At 41.3% G+C, this 22704-nt stretch overlaps 1 protein-coding gene across 8 annotated transcripts in view; it reads left to right on the top strand.

Moving 5' to 3' along the window:
• Positions 1-22704, top strand: part of WNK2 (WNK lysine deficient protein kinase 2) — a 647264-nt gene that overhangs the window by 356782 nt on the left and 267778 nt on the right. For all 8 annotated transcript variants that reach the window (XM_085624584.1, XM_085624585.1, XM_085624586.1 and 5 more), the window contains 3 exons: positions 10144-10193; positions 19417-19573; positions 19686-19802. In XM_085624584.1, coding sequence (XP_085480710.1) covers positions 10144-10193; positions 19417-19573; positions 19686-19802 — 324 coding nt within the window. The remainder of the gene's footprint in view (positions 1-10143; positions 10194-19416; positions 19574-19685; positions 19803-22704) is intronic.

The raw sequence follows: 22704 nt of genomic DNA, 5'->3' as shown, positions 1-22704 counted from the left end.
TCACTTTATCATGCTAGGAGGACCTCCGAATGAGAAACTGTGATCTGTGAACCAGAAATTGGAAGTGCAGCCCACCTAAGACTTAGATCTGAAGAGGTCCAACAGGTGTTTGCTACATTTAAAGTTTAGCTTCTTCAGAAGTACCTGCAGTGCATTAAAAAGAAAAATGCCAGTTAAGAAACTTAAGAGCACATATTTTGCAAAGCACAGGTGATGAGTGCGAGACTAGGAAGAATGTGAGCATTCTTTCGTAGCAGAGCACAGAGTTTTCCCCAGTGAGAATGCACCAGAAATGCTGGATGAATAAAACATTAAGAATTTATACCATGAGGTTTAACAAATACTTCCCACGGGTTTTCGGTGAATATTTTTTGCATTGTACCTACTTCACCCAAACGAAATTAGGGCTCCAGGTGAGGAAGATGTAGTTGCATTAAGAGATAGCTGGGCAGGTGATAATCAGTGGCCCTATGAAATTGGGACTGAACCTGCTTAGGCATAGTGAAAAGTGATGAGATAAAACATGGAGCCTACCTCACCGATTCTAGAACCCTGTTATTCCCTAACCTTAGGGAGTACAGAATTTCTATGTGTCGGAGTGATATTTTTTTTTATGAGACTGTAGATACTCAAGGTGAAGGAAAGTTGCTTAGCTGTTTTAGGTTGAAGAAGTGTTGCAGCATTGACTTAGTTCATTGTTTTGAACTACAAGAGTATTATGAATCCCTTGTATTGACCGTAATCTTTTCCTGCATTTATTGCCTTAGTTTCTATCCGGGTATGATGGTGTGTATTGAAGATGTTGTATCGGAGTATATTAGTTGTATACTGACATCACAAGCCCTGGCAATCAATATACAAAGTAAGTATAGGCTGCTATTAAGCAGTGGTGGCCGCCACCTATTGAAAGTGGTAGGGAAGATAGGGTGAGGGTGTCTTGGGGGGGTGGGAGAACGGGGCTTGGGTGCTAAAATTGAAAAAACGTACCCGCTGCTCCATTTCTGTTGACACTGCTGGCCGCCTCTGGCCCAGAAGTAGATTGGCCTCAAAGCTCAGGCTCCCCACCCAATACAGGCACAGCTCTCTAGCATGAGATTAGTGCCAAGATTGGTCTGAGCTGCCTCATTTGCCGCTCAGACAGTGCCTGGGAGCTTATGGCTTTTCTCCAACCCGGCTGTGCAACAAAGCTGGGTTTAAGAAACCTAGCGCGCATGTCTGTTTGGACAGCACTTACAAGGGCACACTACTTCTCCCTGCCATGCCTGGCCCTCCCAATACTCATTGCCTGGCTCAGACAGCGTTAAATAAAATTATAGTAACGTTGTGATATTATTGTTTTATGTATCATCTGCTGGCTCTGGGTAGTAGGGCAAAGCTTCTTCGCCAATACGGAGTAGCCGACCCGCTATTAAGTTGAGGAACTAGTGTATCAATTTGCAAATCCCTCTGTTTTTATTCCACCTTCCATTGTTTAGGTATTACTCAGCTGGCACAATGTTCTTAGAAGTGGACATAGTGGCCTGACTCCTTCATGAGAGAAATGTCACATGCAGTGCTAAAAACGTCAATTTGCATCTTTAATGGTTAAATGTGTATATGCCATAGTTTGAGATGTTCGATGCCTGTGGCATAGTTAACGCAATATTTGGATTGTGTGGCATGGCTAACGCTATATTGTGACTGGAGTGATCTTTTGTGGAATCTGTCCAAGATCCAGAAGCTGTCTGATGCAAAAATAGCTCCTTCAAATTGATGCCAAATTTAGCCACAGCAGAGAAATAGTGGGAATATTCAGGAAATGGATGAGATATGGAATTAGCTTGCAAACATCTGAACCTCAGGAGTTTATTTAAAATTAATCTTACACTCAGCTCAGCTGAAAAGATTAATGACCTGATTTAAAGTAAGGCTGAAGAGTACTCCTTCACAAACATGATTTTTATTTTATTTATTTCATTCATAAAGTGCATGGTTACACCCACTGGTGTGTCACCGTGCTATAGATCTAATCTCCCAGCAATAGGGAGAAAGACAAAGGAGATCCAGGCTGAATAGCCTGGATGCCTTATCACAAGTACATTAGGATATAATGCACTAGCAATAAGGGGATGGGATAGCTGTCACATTTGTGACTTTAGTGCCCGACTGCCAAAATCTAAATTGAGTCCTAAGTCCATCCAGATGCTCTAAGTGGCAGAAATGGGCATAATTGAGCTTCAGTTAACCACAGACATAGGTGAAATTGTGTTTTCTATGAATACAATTTAAAAGGGGTCATAAGTGCAAAAGAGAAACCCTAACCCTACAAGACCACCTAGTGCAGCCTGACAAGAACTGTAGGTTTCTGGGGACATGAAGGTGTATGTTCATGGCCACTGCCCTGTGTGTTGATGCCCGAAAAGACGTACAGCGAGCTCATGTAAAGCCTATATGGAAATGTCTTATTCACAAGTATTGGGTGTGTGTTTCTTGTGACTGTCATACCCAATAAGAGAAAAGATTTCTAGCTGGACCAACTGTAGGTAATTGCAGAAGGTTTCAAATTTATAATAAGGCCTCTCATATCATCAACAGGCCAATGTGAGCAGGAGCTTTGGAGTCTCATTGATTAAAAAAAAAAAAAAAAAAACTAGAGCAACTACATACTTACCTTGCTCTTGCAATCTAAAGGCGGCAGGTTATTTTTACATGTGCAACTGTTGGAGGAACTGTTGAAAAAATCCCTTTGAGTAAGCAATTGGCAGACGTTATTGGAAACCTACATGCCTAAACACATCAGATGACTTCATTCACTGCCTGTAGGTGCATATGCATATGAGACTGGAGAACTGTGCTGGGGCCTACAATCTCACCTGGATATATTTTATTCAAAGAAAAGAAATGGCAAAAATCAACAAACGTGAGGGGTACTATTGAGAGCAATTAAAAGCATATTACAGAATCAGATCTCAAGCTCTTTTCCATTCTAATGTAGTGTGCCATCAAATGTACACCATGGGATATAGTGAGCACGTGGGAGGCATGGAATTACAAACTCCAAACGTGACCGCATGTGACAAAATAATGCTAAACTGTGACTTAAATAACATGGTAGAAGGTCCACTGTCTAAATTTCATGGGTAAACTTGTAAGAACTAGGCTCCTACAACTGTTTAATGATGCATCTCTGTGAAGTTGGTATACCACTAGCACTCCCTATTGACAGGCAAACATACATTTTCTTCAGCGAAAGTGTCCAGCAGAGAAGGTTTTTTGAAAATCTAAAGAGCTTACATTTCGCTAAAAGCAAATAAGCACGGCTGACTGGTTTGCAAATACATTAGGCTGAAAACCTATTTACCACTGAGTACTTTTATGGCCATTAGTATTGACAATAGTTTAGTTCACGTGCAGTTCATAGTGCAATCAGCCAACATGCCAGGCATAATATTGTAGGAAGCAAATTGTACATGGTTATATTGCTAGATCACAAAAACATAATCAATGTCAAAAGCAGGCACCATCTCAAAATGCCATTTACTGCATCTGTCTTCTTGAAATGCGGCGGTAGTAGCACATGGAGTAGTGTCATTCTTACATTTTCTGCTTTAATAGCAGCAGTCGGGATTAAACATTATGTTAAGGAGAAGCTTTTGTACAGTAACAACATGAATTGGTGATCAAACTTCTTTGCATCATGCTAGCACCGATCTACAGGATTTCAATAGACAACATTGAAAGAATAGCCAACAAGATGCACTCTTGACCATGAGATGTTATGTGGATTCTCCTAAAGTGTTTTTAATGGCACACGACACAAATTGATGTAGATTTGGATACTAATGTTTGTGTAACAAATATGAGCAAAGGCCAAAAAACGGAAATCCTGAAATCCAATTTGATGAAAGATCAAAATTGGAACAATTCATATAAATTTCATTTAAATACTAGAAGAACATTAAATGTTAAACAGTTTCAGCGATGTGGTTATCTTAACCAGGTGATTGATAATATTGATACCAGAATGTATGGTGGGAGATCAACATGATTTTTATATTGCACGGTAATGTGCATGATAAATTGAAGGTGTTCACTGCGATCATCAACCTTGTAGGCACTATGGCAAAGCCTATAGAAGTTAGTGGTTTAGAAGTCACCTCCTATGTGCATTCTTGAACCATACAGATGTATCTAATGGTTCTTAAAAAACATTCAATCTGTTTATCAAAACACGCTTGTTATCATGGTTCATTCAAATACTTTATCATGATTAATGCAGAAGGAGGTACAGTGCAGGATATGCTCCAGAGCCTTTATTTATAGTCTTAACTAGACCTATGGAATCACTACTTTGGCTTTGTGTATGAATTGCAAGACCGCGATTAAATTAAAGGAAACCGAAGAGCTCACTTTATGCCCATGACCTTGTTACATTGTATTAAACCAATGGAGCGTTTAATATTGGTAGCAGTATTGTTTGAAGGAAAAATTGTTTCATCCTACATGGTGAATAAAAATTCCAAAAGTTTAATAAGGACAAATAACTTGAAGCTGTTATTGCTCCGATTATAACGAAATGTAGTGTCTGGTTTTGCCAATGCCAAATGTCAAGCTCCGATGTCAGTCCGCCGCACTCCTCAATGTGTCTTCGTCTGTGCCAACGAGGACATACCAGTCACAGCCAAACGCCAGATGGAATGGGGAATTTAAGAGACAAACTGCATGATTAGATGTTCTTTAGCATAGTGATCTCTGGTGGTACATCATTGGTTGCCATATAAATGGGTATTCATGGAGATTCTTGGGTGGTAGGACCATCCACTAATCAGAGAAGGTATATGCAGCATTATATTATTTACAAAAAGCGCTCCACATTCAAAATAAACATAGAAGCATGTGTACTCATGGTCTTCGGAAAGGTGGATGATAGTGAACCTAAGCAAATCTGACGCGTATCTGGTAAGTCCAATACTTAAGAAATGGATCAAGGGTTGTCTGAGCCGCAAAGGGAGAAACAAAGCAATACAGCAAAGCCAAAACAGATTTCAGAGCACAAGGTGAGCATAACAGGCATGGAAGTCAACAAACCGTGATCCTAGAAATACATCACGGTGTAAATTCTCAGGAGACTGCTCATTTTACTAAGGCGAGATGTCTCCTTTTATACCCAATATTCACATTATAAATGTACACCCACTGCACAAAATTCTAGCCAATAAGGTACATTTTCAAACGGTGTCACATAACCACTCCATTTACAGTATCCCAACCCAAAAGTTAATTATTAAGAATGTCCCAAATTCAATCTCCACAAGCCGGACAAACCTATAATTGAAAGCATAATCCATGTAATGAAGAAACATAAAAAAAGAAACGGTAACAGATGCTGAACAAGATAAGGCATGTGCAAGGAAACTAAAAGTTAACGATGTCCTGAACATTGATTGGCAATCTCAGACAAAGATTGATCAGGGAAATTGGCTTTGCGGGGTCAGTTTCAGGTGCAGAGTTCAGTTTCTTACAGTTCATTTCAGAGTCAAAATGAAACCTAGTTAATGTATACATGAACTAAGAAGCCAGGCCACTTTATTCGCCAGGCTACCTTCACAGGCCTACGTAAGGGTAACACAAAATGGTGGCACAGAACAAAATGGAGTCAAACTCGAGAATTACAGAACCTCAACAACATGAAAGTTGCCTGGCAGCTTTATCAAGTCTTTGTGATATTTAAATACTGCAGCTTTCTGTCATGACCCAGAAGTCCTCTCCTTGACTAAGGATGTCTTGCTATTCATGTTGTCCCAGCCACCATAGGCCAGTTTGCCACAGCCTGGAAGGAATACCCCATACAGGTGTTCTCATATCGATCCTCAAACTCTGAATACCTTACTGGTTCCTGAAATGTATAAACCAAAGTCCAAAATTGAGTTGCCTGCTTAAATCTTGAATTGTTTAGCCCCACACGTTACCTTAAACTCTTCTTGGTACAGTCCTTCGTAGTTCCAAGCCCATGAGTGTTCAGGATTCAAAATGATGCATGGCAGGAATACTTTCCCGCATACGTTTTGCCAAGATCTCTTATTCGAAACAGCTGAGTTCTAATGACAGTAAGGAGGGATTCTCCCAACTGCCAATAGAAATATGCTGTGACCACTGGAAAGTGAAGTTTAGTTTGTTCAGAAGTAAGAGGATAGAGTTACACCTACATTTCTATGTCTCATTGGATGTAATATGGATTTCTTCATCAAATCAGCCACCTCACTGCTGTTGGGCAGTGTCTGGTGCATTTTTAATCAAAACTCAGGATCACTCTATATATCTTCATGTGAAATAACCATGTGAAATAGCACAATGTTCCTGTAGGTTTTACGGAAGGAGGAACATTGGCTTGTTGTAATTAGGCAAATGCTAACAAATTTAACAATTTTACCTCACTATACTTATTTATGAAATTCAAGATGGCCTCAAAGTAATACATGCAAGTGAAATTTTTACAATTCAGAATCTTACTGAAAATATTTTAATAGTCTGATTATCTCTTCCTTGGTATTAAATTGTTTGGAACAATTAGTTGTCGCAAGTGATAAGGGATTACAAAATAAGTGGACACAGGAACTACATGAACAAATATCAGAAGCTCAGTGAAATTTGTTTTTTAAACACAAGAACTACTATTACCCCAGCTTACAAGCAGAAAAACAGTACTTTACTATGCACAGGTGCCTATATTCAAATGTGGCATGTACATATGTAAGTGAAATAGCAGGACAAAGGAGTGTGTTTTGTCCACACTGTCAAAAACTGATTGTAATAATTAAGATAACAATGAGAATAGGCCAAACTTCAAAACTGTGGCACGTAACTTGCATCAGGAAATTGGTGGACCATGCTACTGCTAAGCAGTGAGTGAGGTTTTCTTCTGTACCTTCAGCAATTTCGCGGTATTGTCTTTTGAGCACTAGGATGAGCAACTTTATTCCACATAATTTTGTGTCGCGTTAATATACAAACTATTGTTTTCGGCTCAAAGCCACAGTGGGTGGTGTGTTTTTTTTTCTTTTCTTTTTTTTCTTTTTTTAATGAAAGTAGCAGAATGCCTATTCTGGTAATACTATTACCTTTAAACTAAGTCTATTTTTATTTTTTGAATCCTATTTTTGTCAAACCTTTCTACAATATATAGTCATCCAGGTTGAAAACCTCAATGGATGTTAGTCAACAAATTGGTAGGATAGATGAATTGAAAAGTACCAATACCTAAGCTAACATTGCTGTGGATAATATACTAACGGGAACTGAAAAGCATTGCAACCAATAATAATCAGTAAATATTTTGAGTAGTGTTGCGTCCGATTGTTATGTATGCGACACTGAACCCCTAAGGTAGAAAAAAAGTAAACAGTACACCAGCCAGGTCCCCTCAGGGGCTACAAAGGGGAGCAGGAAACTCTGGCCACAAGTCTGTTTTAGTGCGGCACCTGGAGGGAGAGTACACCAATTATCCAATGTATCAAAAAGGAGACGAGCGATTCCAACCCCAAAGTAGATTAGAAGGGTGTATAAGAGGGAGTGTGAAACAAGGTAAGAAGCCAGATTATGTAAGGCCACGACGGTGAGAATTTGTAAGAGAAATGGTTTAGGGAGTCTCTCTTGCAGCTCTAAAAGGATAGAGCACTGATACGGTTGGCAATAGCATGGATTTAAATAGGGTTCCATGGCATCATCCTTATCCTGCTCCATAAAGGCATCAAGCAAGACATCACAAATTGCGATCGGTCACCTTCGGATACTGTTTTTCCTTCCCTGAGGAGAGTTCTACCCTTCACTCTGCTTAGGGCCTCATATCTCCAGTGGGCAAAACGGGGCGTAAAGGGGAGTTCTCCAGCACATAGATATGGCTGGCGTGGTAAAGAACAGCGAGAGGTACATTAATCTACTAAGGAGGCCAAGCAGTCAACCTCCCGGGTCCACAGCTATCTAATGTTCTATTATAGTAGATATGTCTGCAATTACTTAGGAGCAAAGCAATTGTAAAGGTGGGCAGTTCCAAAAACATATGGAGAATATCAGCCAGAGCTGCATAACTGTATAGCACCAGAGGCAAGCATGGGCGCTGGGTATATCCTGTGAAGTTTGTGTAAGGTCAAATAAGCTCCATGCTAGACGTGAAATTGAAAACACTTTAACCAGTCATTGTTTGGAACCTTTTGGGGGTATTCCAGGATTTTAGCCACCCTACATCAGTGAAGTGCTGCCCAAGTGTTTCCTCCAAATTATCTCGCAAAGGAAGCGAGCTAGTACCCATGTATTGTTGGATAGCTTTCAATAACCAGATAACCAAACGTCTGCCATTCACAATTGTATGTAGTCTTTGCAAGAATATATTTTTTGATCCTGGTTCAGCCAACTGTATGTTCCACTGCTTTTTAAGACTTCATGAACTCTACAACATAACAGGAAGTTACTTCCACGTAAATCATGCATTTCCATCAGGTCTTAGGAGCTAGTTAGGAAGCCCTCCTTGAAGAGGTCCCCCACTGTACTCAAACATACCTCTGTCCATTTGTTGAACTCTGTAAATCGGAGGGGACCCTAGTGGTTGGAAGACCCTGTAGGGATGTTGTTGGGGCATAGGAATCTAGCAGTTTTGCATAGGAGATAGCATGTTTAAAAACTAGCTAGGTCTCTCTTGAGTAAAAGGGGAAGTTTAACAAACTTGGCCGTACGATGGAATAGGACTGAGTGGAGGGCCCTGTTTCAGATCGGAGTTAGGAAGAAGCTGGTCTCTCGTATGTGATATTCAGAGAGCCATTCCACCGGCCATTGCAGTTGTTGTGCTGCAATATAATAGCCAAGAAAGTCTATAACCTCCAAGCCTCTGCCTGAGGTTGGGAGTTTCATCTTGGATAAAGCAACGCGTTTCCTTCCTGTCTTTCAGATTAGCGTGACTAACAATGACTCAAGTTCCTGGAAGGTGGTAGAGGGAACCTGTAGTCGAAGACTAGTGAAATGATATAGGAGCTATAGTAGCATTATCATTTTAGCAAAGGATATCCAACCAGTCACTGTGAGGGAAATTCTTTTTTTTTTTTAAAGATAATTTGTGAACGGAGTGAGCTAATTGCCTTAACCAGGTTGCCCTCCAACAGATCTGAGTGTGTATGTATTTTTATACCTAGATGTTGAAGAGTGGCCAGAATTAAGGCCAATAACCTTTTAACTGATTCTATGTCTGATTCTCCCTTTAGTTGTTACTCAAAGTGTATTATGTTTAAAAAAAAAAAAAAAAAGTGGCCATAGGTAATGGAAAGAACTGTTGTAATTTCTAATATGAGGTGTAGCTGTGAGCAAAAATTCAAATATCTTCAACCTGTATACACCATGTGGGGACAACTGACACAAATGTACACACAGGGTTGTTAATATTAACTTAAATCACTTAAGGATGCTGTTCCATTTGTAGAGTATAGTCGGGGGATAGTATTACGGTCTTGCAGTGCTGCCTCAATCATCTTCTCACAAGCTGTTTGTGTAATTGAAATGTCCATGTCTTCATTTTTACCTGTGAAAGTGCAGCATTTCATAGAATGCTAATTAATTTCCTGGGCTATTTTTTTAAATGGGGGTGTCTGGTAGGGCATATTCAGGACTTTCTTTTTAAATGCTTTTGTCTAAATCCTTTGAGTTAAGGCTGTGAAAAGTAGAGGATCTTATGTTTATTGAGCTTGATTATTTCAACAAAATGGGTCTTTTTGCAAGAAGAGAACATGTTATCATTGTTTCAACAGTGAATTTGGTCCAGGCTCTCACCACAGTTTGACTGATGCGATGTGCACATTTGAATCTGTGTTAACCCAACTTTGTAAAAATTACATTGAACTTCAACATTCTTTAACAATCCCTTAACTGAGACCATAAACTAGATCAAAGGTGCTGTCAGGAATTTGTCGTTTTCAGTAATCATCCCTGCCATAGACTAATCCAGATGTCCCATACTGACACCATTTGAAAAATCCTTTAAATCATGTGAATGGAATAAAAGCAGGAAGATAATTCTACCGCTGCACTCCTCACAATTCTTTTAAATAATGATAAAATGGCTACAGTTCTCTTCATATTTGTATTCATTGTGTTGTGTGCTAAATTACATTTATTATGTTTCAGGAGCATGTATCTCAGGAAAACCAACAAACTCAAGTACAGACCAGTGATAGGTAATTCTCACTGATATCTCATTTAATTGTTAGACGTGTCCACCTGCAATTGAAGTGTCTTAGGTACTGCAGTGTGTAAATATCATGAAATATAACATTTCGGATACATAGGCAATAACTCAAATCACAGGGTTCTTTGTGAAAAAAATGTTTGTTGATTGTTTTAACCTATAAAATGAACTCTTTAAAGTAACTGGTATATGGTAGGAGCATAATGTAGTTACTCGACTAGTACTATCAAGCATTGTTAAAGGAAAAACCTGACTACAAAAACTCATTGAAACCTCCCCCCCCCCCGCCCTTGCTGTTGCTACTTACCACATGAGGGGGCAGTGCCTGATTCTACTCCTCAAAATACTTTATGTAACACTGTAAAGTGCAACGGGTACCTTTTTTGAAAGGGAAAAAAAAAACTGAATTGACTTGGTGATTACCCCCAACTTTTTGTTTTGATTAAATCATGAACATTTTGCAAAATGTAACAAAATAGCACTTCTATTTACTTTTGTGAAACTTCACGCTTTACCTTCATTCACGTTTGTACACACAGCATCCTGGGGAGTGGAGTACTACCCAGCTTTGCTTTTTGTATGCATGAACGAGCTGCCACCTTTCTTACTCAGCCATTGTAAGAATGGTAGTGTACTGGTTCAAAGATATTTGGCTAACCTGTCTACCTTTTAACTGTGGATCCCATTCTGTAAACAATAGAATTAAGTAGGAGTAACACTGCTTCCTCCTTAATGTCATCCAAATAGCCTTCTGCAATTGCTAGCTCACACTACCACCACTCACTTTTACCCATTTCTTAGTCAGCCATTTCCAGATTCCCATGTCTTCGCTTTGCTCGATATCACCCACTGCCATAACCCAGGTTTCAATTGTCCTATGGTTACACAGTGTTCCCCACAATGCTTTGTGTATTTTCACTCACCCCCAAAAGTGTTCTTAAAGGTTAAAACCCCACAACACAAAGACCTGATAACCTTGACCTTCTTGTCTGTCCTTCTTTTAAATAACACGCCAGTCCTCCTATTGTGCACACACCATGATGTTGAAGGTCCCATCAAAGAACTATACTTTTCTTACAGTCCACAAAATTCAACAGACCTTGCCATTCAATGCCCAATGCTATACATATACCCAGTGTGGTGCCCTATCTATCGCAAATGAGCATGACAGACCACTTGAACTAATGGAAACTTTGCTGAGTAACCTGTTAGCGCCCCTGGGCCTTCTTTGTTTACAGACTTGGTTGAATAGTCTACTGGAGCTCTAGAGGTAGGGGAACTTCATTTTTTTCTGAAACCATCTAACTGACTCTCATTTAATCTCTTTGTATATCTGCTTGTAACATGTATCACTGTGCTTGCATCTTCCTTTGCCTGTGGAGTTCACTGTAACCCCGCACTTCCCCCTCCCCCCCCAAAAAAAAACATTTATGCAACATTCTACTCAAATGTACTAGATCAAAACATGCTGTCTATCTTGGAGTAAACCCTTCTTCCAAAAACATGGAGTGGTAGAAGTCATGGATAACCATGCATACTCCCATATAAAAGACCGGTAATAGCTTTGAAGTGATCTTTGCTCTGATAAGCCACCTCCTATAAAAGCATCAATCCCTGTCGTGACCCATACTCCGCTTGTACAATGCACTGTTCTTGATCAGTTTGTTAGTGCCACAAACAGGTCTACTTCTGTGACCAGAAACTTGAATAACAATCATGGTAACTTCTGCCACACTTATCTGGGCATTGACGTATCAGTAAGAGAGTCACCTTCAGACATTTGAACTATGATGACCTTTAATAACGTCCAGAAACTAGTAAAGCATTGTGAAAAGGCAAACCTCACTTGTGAATGTAAAGTGAGATGCATTTACTGTCCTGCATGCTACCATGGGAAAGAAATTAAAAGTCTCCTTTTGATCCCAAGTTATGGAAGCAGAAACTTATTCAGTTATATACTACACTCTGTTGTCTTTTTACCCGTTTCCCCCCCCCCAGTGTAGGTTCCTTCCAATACCAGAGGGATGACTTAATGACCTTCTCCCATATGGATAACTGGCTCAAAATCAGTAAGCTAGCCAACTAGCCCCTCTCACCCCCAACAGATGCCTATGCAGAAAAACAGCACTGGGGTGCTAAAATGTCACTTTAAGTCATCTGAGTCGGTTACGTCACCCACACTCCCCATAGTTGGGCCTCCACACCACACCCTCATATTCATTCTCTCCTACTCTCATATGACCCAGCACATCCCTACACCATAACAAACCTCCAACTTGAATCCATCCCCACAGATCCCTTCAGGGAACCTACGCCAAACACCAGAGCATTAAATGAAAACAACCTGTCAAGAGTCACCACCTCACTACCTGCACCAACGGACACCAACATAAGTCTAAAATGCGTGCTCCTAAATTGTAGATCGGAAGTTATACATGCTGCGGACATTGCCAAACTCATCCTTGCCCAGGACCTTGACCTCGTAATGCTGACTGAAACCTGGCTAAAAGACTCCGCTTCTCCCATCCTGGACATTTTAGTGCCTCCCAACTACGATATCATTAGGTTGGACAGAACAAGTGGACAAGGTGACGGCATTGCATGTTTGCACCGTTGCAATCTAACAGTGAAAGTACTCAATCCAACCTCCTGCCGTCTTGTGAATACCTATGCATTGTAGTGACTGGTAACAACACTCAGTCTTGCAAACTTCACACGTACTGCCACCCCCCTCGCGACAACCTTCCCTTCACAGAACAGATCATGGACATTATCTCAGCCAATGTGGATTTCCATGGCCCTCAGGTCGTCTTGGGAGATTTCAACCTCCACTGGAATGATGGGAATGATGTGGTGGTCAATAGCCCTAAATCCTTCCTACTAGACCTCAACCTAATACAAATCTGTGATAGCCCTACTCATATCAAAGGAACTACCTTAGATCTTGTCCTTAGTAAGCCCAACTCCATCCTTCTGGACTCGATCCTACTGTGTGACTGGTCAGACCACTAGTGCATCACATTCCTCATCCTCGAGTCGATAAGAGCAAGCAGAGCCCAACCTAAAAACACTAAACAGTTGAAAAGATGTTTACGGATCATCAACTCTCAACATCAGACTGCTTTCTGCGAGAACATCCTGCCCCCTCCCGCGAACATGTCGGACGTCCACGACCTTACAACCACTCAATGCTCAATGTTCTAGACTCAGTTGCACCTCTACAGCTTAAAAGAATATCCTCTAAAATCTCCAAACCGTGGTTCAATGATAGTCTTAATTCCGAAAAAAGAAATTTAAGACTTGCAGAAAGGTCGTGGTGATCCTATCCCTCCCTTGAAGATCTCTACCATCTGAGATCCCTAAAAAGCATGTACAATACACGCATCAGATGCTCGAAGGCCGCCTTTTTCAGAAAACAATTTGAACTCATCAAGTCCCAAGCTAACAGTCATCCTAATCTCTCGTTACTGGGTCAATGGTCACTGCCGAACTGCGAAGAATTTGCTTATTTCTTCACTGGTAAGACCACTAAGATTGAAACTGAATTACGCTGTGCCCTTGATCACCTGTCTACCAGTCCACTGAACACCCTCCTTCCCCCAGGTTTTGATACCACAGTCCCTGCGCAGCCCCACCTCCCCAAAAACAATGCATCCTGTAGTCTTTTCCAAACTTTGGATGAATGCACTATTCGCGAAATGCTGTAGACTCTGAAACCCTCCAATCACTACAACGACCCCCTGCCATCGAACCTTTTCCCGGAAGTCAGAACCTCCTTATTAACTCTTGGCACTACGATTGTCAACTCATCACTTCGGCAAGGTGCTAATCTGGTTTGCCTTAAATCGGGTCATGTTACCCTGATTCTAGAGAAACCATCTGCTGATCCCACTGACATTCACAACTTTCGCCCAATCTCTAACATCCCCACCTTGGCAAAGCTCCTGGAGAAATGTGTGCTAGCCCAACTCTGTAATCACATTGACCATTTCCAACTCCTGGACCAATGCCAATCTGGTTTCCGCTCGGGCCATAGTACAGATTCTGAGCTAATGCACATTGTTGTTGATGCGCTTAGAATGTTGGACCATAATGAGTTGTACCTACTGATCCTTCTTTACCTTTCGTCAGCATTGGATACTGTTAAACATGATAACCTAATTGACCTCCTAGAACACAGGCCTAAAACACAGGATGGGGTTGTCTGGGCCTGTTCTAAACTGGTTCTCTTCATTCCTCCATAATAGATCCCAAAGCTTCAAGGTGAACCAATCCCTGTCCCATCCTTCGGTCACTGTGGGGGTTCCCCAAGGCTCAGCGCTTTCTCCCACGCTCTTTAACCTGTTCATGGAGCCACTGACAGAAATTCTGAAAGCATCCAGCATTCTCTACCACATGTATGCGGATGATACCCAACTATACCTGAAGATCGCCTCCCCGAGGACATTCAGGCCTTCAACTCAGTCCTTCTTGAAACACAAAGCTGGCTGACATGTAACCACCTGAAGCTAAATGCTCTCAAAATGGAATTCCTCCTAATCTCACCTCGCAATCAATCTCCGGTCTTGGAACAATGGTTGAATCAGCTTACTGCTTTCAACTGTAGACCTCACCTCGTTGATTCGGCAACCGCTCTGGATATTGTGTTAGACAAATTTTGAACATGCAGAAGCACACCAGTACCCTCACCAAAGGAGCGAACTTCCAACTCCGCTTCCTAAGGGAAATCAAACCCTATCTCCCTGCTCCTGACCTAAAGGTTGCAGTGCAAGCATTAGTGATTTCAAAGCTGGACTATGGTAGCGCAACGCTTTGCGGCTTGCCCAGAGTGATGACGGCTCCTCTTAGGGTTGCCCTCAAATCTGCTGCTAGGCTCATAACTGGTACAAAAAAATTCAACCATATTTCTCCGGACTTAAGGGCCTTGAATTGACTAACACATGAAGCTTGGATACAGCTAAAAATCGTATGCATGGCACAGTCATCCACTTCAATACCCCGCTATACCTCGCTAAGAAACTGGAGCTCTCATGTGGTTCGAGAGCCTCCAGAAGTGCCAGTACTCTATTGCTCAAACCACAAAAATTCAAGAAAAAGACCACCTACATTCGTGCCTTCTCAGGGGTGGCTCCAAAGATCTGGAACTCCCGTCTTCCCGAAATCAGAGTGAACCCTTCCACTGTCCTCTTCAAAAAAGAAGTCAAAGGGCTCCTGATGAAGACATTTCTGCTTCAGTCGGGCGACTCAATTTGATATGGGGATTCTGCCGTGGACTTGTAGCCCAGGTGCCTGGTTCACAAGAATTTCGGACTCTATTAGACTGTTTTTGTTTGCTTCTACCCTTTCTGGATGTATAAACTGTAAAGCGCTCGGATACCCTCGGTGGTCATGTTCGCGCTATATAAAACTTTTAAAATAAATAAGTCAAGAGGTAGGAAACCTAAGGATATCAAGCTAAATAACATTGCATTTGCAATAGCTATCCCATCAGGGTACATGCGGAGAGACTGGCAGTTTAGAGGGCAGTAACTAGCCTTCCTTGCATGGAAAGATCTTTACTTCACACATACCATTTCATCAAGAACAAAACTGCCTCCTCTGCTGTTTCTAATCTCGCTTCTGCCCATGTCTTGGGCTCAAAACTACTCACCAACACTAGAAAGAGCTGTTTCCATCCAAAGGCCATGCTAGTGCCACACTCCTTAGTGAACTTTCAAAGATGCTGGACAAGTTGGATGACAGCAAGCACATCTGCCATCTACATAGGTCTACCATAATCGGTTGCAAGATATCCTTGTTTTCTTGTCACAAATACTGGTCACAATTTGTGAACCAGAAAGTTTTTTTGCAAATTGGCCTATGCACAAATAGGTTGGTTCACAATAAAAGAATTACGAGTAGGTCGCATTCAGACCTACCACATTAATTTAATTGTCACTCACTTAGATTTGAGAATACCGCAGTAATGGTTGCCTACTGGAGCCAGCATAGCACCATGTCTGTTTGACTTTAAAGTACCTTTTTACGTTTTACAATTTTTTTTAGAAACTGACAGATTTCCTAAGAAGTTTTCTTCTTTTTCTTATATTTTTTAAGTTTCTTTGAAAATTGGCAGTGGTCCCCTTGAACTCTATGGAATCAGTAACTTTTCAATGGTTTGCGACCAGAATTGCAGTTTCAAACTATCATGACATATGAGGAATCGCTATTTGGAAGCAACCGCCCAACATGCCCCTTCCAAATAGCAATTCATAAACAATTTCTAAAATCATTTAACAAACTGCAAATACTTTTGAAACTCTGTAAGTGGGTTTAATATGAAGGTAAAAACATTTTAGCAGTTGCAAACCCACTAATTTAGCAAATCGCAGGTAAATCGTTTTATACATATGGCTCTCTGTTTCTTGACTTCATTAATAATAGTATCCTGCTGGATGGTGACCGAAGAGTCAGTACTGTTCCAAGTCCTCTTCATTATGTACATGCCACCACTCAGTCCTTCAAGGGCCTCAGTTTAGCACATCATTAGTACATTTGTGGCACCCAAATTCAATTCATTTACGTGAGGCACTGACTGCCTCAACCACGCACATGTGAATGAACCAGAATGGGTTGTGCCTCAGCACATCAGACCAATGTCTTGATGCCTTGTCCATGCTTCTTTCATGGTCTTCCTGTAAACTCTATTCTTGAATGCTGCCATTTGTACTGTAATTTTCCTCAGTTATCCTTACCTCCTCTGCTGCATCTCATTTCTGCATCCACAATGGATTGCTTCTGTCGTTTTCCTAACTGATTATTGTAATGTTGTGTGTGGTGGTCGTCTACCCAAGCTCAAGGCTAAGCTAGGAGCAAACATGAATGCTGCTCAACTAACCCTTTCTAAATAAAAAGAAAAGACAGATCGCACCATAACAGCAACTTAAGGCTACTATCACTGCCAACATCCTCTCAAATCAATTATTTGACAATAATCAGGCCTATCTTTGATCTCTTAAACCCTCAGGTGCCATTAATTACTCTGTACCAGAGCCAATTTATAAACAACTGCTCACCTCTGTAGATACAGCATAGAAGATGGAAAGCTCACTGTGCCACTGGAATCCAGCTATCCTGGCTGAAGAGGGGTGAAACCCTGAAACCGGTCCTAGGATGCTTGTTCCCGTTCCAGGGAGGACCTGGCTTGGCAGTTCAGGCTGGACTGTTCCCATGAGGCACAGGGTCAAGACTTATTTGCATATGGCTAGGTCTAAACTGGGGTGGCATGGTGAGCAAAAGAATGATGGATTTAACCCAAATCTCTTGACTGGGGGTGAATGTTTTGATTTGTCCTGCATTCCGTCCATCAATTGTGTGTCTTTTGCTTTCTCACTCCAATAAAGAGGTGCCAGATATGAAAATGCTTTTCCCCCTGTCCTTAACTTCTTAATCTTCAGTATCTTAAGGAGAGATTTCGAACCAGAGCGGGGATCTCTTTGGGGAATGTAACGGTTATGTTTCTCTACCAAGTAGATAGATTCTTTACCCCACACTGCTTTGTGAGTAATACAGCCAGGGCCGGACTGGCTGTAGCGGGCACTGGGCAATCCCCCCAGTGGGCCGCATGGGTGGGGGCCGATTTTGGGTCCCTGGGGGTCGTTTTTTGTTACAGGGCTGTTTTTGCAGCATAGCTGCAAAATCGGCCCTGTAACAAAATTGGGCGAAAACCAGCCCTGGCAAAGAGCTCGCCGGTGGGGGGGGGATCCGGCCGAGCACTTTGCCAGGGCCGGTTTTGGTTCCCAGTCTGGCCCTGAATACAGCAAACTTAAAATTGTATTAGTTTGCGTACAGGCAGCCAGTGGAGCTTTTGGAGAAGGGGCAGTGAGGCAGTTCGATAAGGGGCATTCTGTGTTATCAGGGCCGCCGTATTCTGTACTACCTGTTGGCGATCCAGGGAAGACTCATTGGCTGCAATCTGCAAAGCGTTGCAATAATCCAACCTGCCCAACACAAGAGCCTGAACAAGAGACTTCCTTGTAGAATCATGAAGGAAAGGGAAGACTCTCCTTAAGCTTAACACGTGAAAGCAAGAGCTAAACGTATGGGTCACGTGTTCCTTCATGGTTAGGGTCTGTTCGATACGAACCCCTACGTTTTTTTACCATTGTCTTTGGTACTGGAACAGTCCCAAGCTCTCTTGGCCACCACTCTGGGGTCCACAACAGTGGAGCCGCTCCCAACAGCATGATCTCAATATTTCTGGCGTTTAGTTGTAAAAAGTTGTTACACATCCATTGAGAGATTGCCAGCATGCCGGAGGAGAAGGTGGCTTGAGCCCTCTGGAGAGGTTTCTTAAAGGAAAAAGTAAGTTGGGTGTCATCTGCATATGATATCGGGATGAACCCATAGTTCCTTAGAAGTGCGGCCAAAGGGGCGATCTAGATGTTGAATAAGGTGGGGCTTAAACAAGACCCCTGGGGCACCCCCTTGGTCAGTTCTTTGGGCTTAGAACGGAACGGCCCTAGGTTCACGGTCTGAGAGCAATTTGTAAGGAAGCTTGTCATCCATTGCAGTGCCACACCACCAATACCAGATTCCTCTGTGCTTAAATCCTTACAAAATCAACCATCTCCCCACCAAATGTATCTCTTGTAGCCTAACAACCTTCCAGTTGGTAATATAAAAATATTTTCATACATATATTCCAGAGGAAAATACATTTCTATTGAAGCCCCAGCACTTTGGAAATCAGTTCTCTGGCCATCCACTACAAGGCAGGCTCTGCAAATTGCCGCAAAGGATTTAAGGAGTCGTCTTAAAATAAGCAATGTAGACCTGACAATAGAAAACCTTCTATCTGTCTTGTTTAGTGTAAATCTAGAGATGAGTTGGTTATAGTGAATTAGTTGCAGAATAGGTTAAGGCATTTGGAAGTAGAAGAAAGAGATAAGAAAGGGGGAGGGCAAATACAAACAATATAGAAATGTGGCAGCATCAAAAGAAGAAACATCTAAATCACAGACGAGAGTAACAGCTGGGTGAAGACCAATTCAACACCTATAAGGATGGAATACAAACCAGAGAAAGCCAACACAAGCCTCATTGCGATGTTTGGAGGAAAAGAGATTTGTCTGGGAAGCTACATTTAGGCAGTACAGTGACTGTGCCCATTTTCAGGTCTTTGTCTCTTCCCCTTGCTAACACCCCATATAGAAATTTATTTTCTTTTAAAGCTATGCAGGTTCTGATGCTGCTTCAGGAAGAGAATTCAGCGATGGGTGTGAAGGTATGCAAGCCGGAGGGAAACCAGCAAAGAAACATCATAGGAGATCTTCTCGTACTCGTTCACGCCAAGAAAAGACGTGCAGACCCAAACTGACCATCTTAAATGTAAGCCTTTTGCTTAAATCTGTTGATTAGAGTTGTTATTATAGGGTACTGTGTTGCATATTCCTCAATTTATGTTACCCCATTGTGTTTCTAACAACTTATTGTGTTCTAGGTTTCAAATACTGGTGATAAAATGGTGGAATGCCAATTGGAAACTCACAATCACAAAATGGTGACATTCAAGTTTGATTTAGATGGTGATGCGCCAGATGAAATTGCAACTTATATGGTAAGAATAATGGCCTTTTACTTTTGTGTCTGTAATAACACAAGACTGGCTATATTTGAGTGATGTGAATGTTCTATGTAAACGTGATGGTGCGTATCCATTCAAAGCACACACATAAACTGTCCTTGGCTCAAAAAGATAGTTTGCATGAGCGCAAATTTAATGGATTTGTCAGTCTAGCGTGCTTCTGCTGTAATCCATTGCTACATTTTCCTTGTAATCACGTTGCAAAGAGCCATTTGGGTTTTCAATAACTTTTATAAGTACTACAGTACAATGCAGAATGGGCTTTGCCATCTCGAATGCCATATAATTTCATAAAAAACTGAAGAAAACCTAAGCAGAAATCCTACTTTGCAACAAAAGAGAATTCTACTCCGAGCACTCCCAGCTCCCTTGTAATTGGCCTTGGCTACACTTTTTGGGGGAGCTTTACATAGCGCGAACTAGACCCAAAGGTATCAGAGCACTTTAAATGAGCACTAATTGCGTTACAGACACATTCATTTTTTTTTTTTTTAAACAAATTTGGGCCACTGTTGGATGGAGTATACACGTGCCAATCAATAAACAGCAACCCATTCCCTAGAACCTTGCACTAGATCCCCTCCAGAGTATGGATCCCTGTTGTAACCAAGAAGAATAAACCCCCTATTTCTCATGATTAGAATTCAGAATGACCATCCAAACCTTGGTCCTCTCAAATGTGACTTTGTGTCAATGTCCTTCTAATGGCACCTTGATCTCCACAACACGTTTTCTGAAGGTTGTCCTGATTAATGAAAGGTTTACAGAAATACTATCAAATCACACAAAACACTACTAGATTCAAGGAAGCATTCTGCTGTAGCAAAGCAAAAGCAGAAGACCTGATAGGTTTGGCAGGCTCAACATGCATTCCTTCAAGTGGCCCTCATGTCTGAGGTCCCACCAGCCGCATCACGAAAAGAAAGAAACCTGGGTGTCATTTGTGATGCCGAACTTTAATCTACCCCAGACTCATAACAGATGTTATAGCGGGCAATCTGTTTGTTAGTACTTATGAAAATCCTTGCTCCTTTGAAAACAAGGCACTGGAACCAGTTGACATGATGATTGAACTGTAATCTCCAAAAACATCCCACAGACTGCAAATGCTACCAGCCTAGACTGCCAAACTATTTAAAAAAATTCTTTCAACTACTCTGCATGATTCCAGTCCTAATTCCTGTATGTTGAAGATCAAATTAGGTCTTTACACCAATCTAGGGTCTTTATACCATTCTTCAGCAGTGAGGGCCGAGGCTCCAGAATGCTTTGAACCCCACCATGAGAGTTGAACCCAAAAACTTTATTTCGGAGAACCACTAAAATGGAACTCTTTAAGCTGCTGTTTTGTTGAACTAGGACAACTAATTACAAAAAACTAGGGCAGTTAATTACAAACTAAAAATTAGTTTATACTTTGCATTTTTTTGAAGTCTTGCTGTTCCCTGTTTGCAGTTTTCAGACGTTCAACTGGCTCTGCAAGTGCCCTGCAGTGGGCAGAAAATGATAAATTGCACTTCATAAAAAATGTCAATAATTAAAGATTAATTTTACTCTAATGGGGCTCGACTGACTGCCTCTTAATCCTTTATCTTCAAGACCTGCTGCGTTTTCTAGAAGAGGATAAACACCAGCTCACCAGCATACCCATCTAAATATTAACCCATCTCAGGAAGCGAACTCCACATAAGTTAAGAGATGGGGAGAATCTAAATCAAGAAATGCCCCAAAAGGGAAAACCAGGAGACAGTACTTTTCTTAATAAATTGCTGTACAGGGATGCGATGACCACCATCCAGAATAATGCTAATTCATGAGCAGACATATGGCCTGTGCCCTGATAGTCCTACTGTCAATGACTTCTCAATAAAGAAAAATGAAAAATTCAAGCTTTCAACTTGCCAAGTATCCCATTTGTTGACGACAAATGTCGGGCTCAATGGCTATGCTACTGGTTTTTCTGAAGCTCTTTGCCATTGTAGGAAAATCTGCAAAGTGCATAATTTAGGAGTAATGGCCTCTCAGATCCTCTTCAGAACACCCCAACTTGAAACTGGCAAGCACATGTGAATATGTATATATGTACAAACAGCATGCATTTCAAATTCACCAGCATTAATGCCAATATGCACAGAATGCAGCCATGGTACATGCTTACAACGCAATTTGCATCTCCAAGATGAACTGGAAACACCCACAAGGAAGTGAATCTGGTGTAGAGGCCTCTCTTGATCCTTTTCCAATTCCCAATTTCCAAGCTTTATTTCGATCATTACAGACCATAAAAGCAGAAGATAAAAAAGCATATAATACATAATTTTTTTTAAGCATCACAAGGTATAACCAATAGCAGTTCATTATACAATCTTTATAACAAGTTAAAAAGTTATTGGAATTTGGAAAGCATTTAAAACCGTGAATTCATATTTAGTAAGTTCGAAGCTGTGGAAGACGGAAAAGGTACGTTTAGTCTGCACTAGTGGAAAAAACTTACGACGCCGAAGTCACATGGAGTTATGGAAGTGGGACACAGCAAAAACAATCGGGGGGGGGGGGGGGGGGTGTAAGGGACTCTTTCTGACTCTCACAGGCCGGACAGCCAGATGGGGAGGCTTTGGTCCATTTGTTTGTGAATGCATGAACTGGCAGGCAACCCCATCTAAACTGGACATAGTTTCCTTGCCATAAGTGGATAGAAGTCATCGAGAAAAATCTCAAATAAATATTGGTCTTTAAAATTTAAAAAATCTGAAGTTAAACAGCCATTTTTAGCATTCCTATAGAGGTGTGTAAACCTCTATGAACCAGATTTTTTAAAACATATATATATATATATATATTCACCAAAAGGTTTCCCTTGACTTGAGACCGCACT

This window comes from Triturus cristatus, chromosome 9, assembly GCF_964204655.1.
Source record: "Triturus cristatus chromosome 9, aTriCri1.1, whole genome shotgun sequence".
Classification (NCBI taxonomy): domain Eukaryota; kingdom Metazoa; phylum Chordata; class Amphibia; order Caudata; family Salamandridae; genus Triturus; species Triturus cristatus.
Note: the sequence above shows the minus strand (reverse complement) of the source record. Positions and strands in the feature narration are given on the sequence as shown.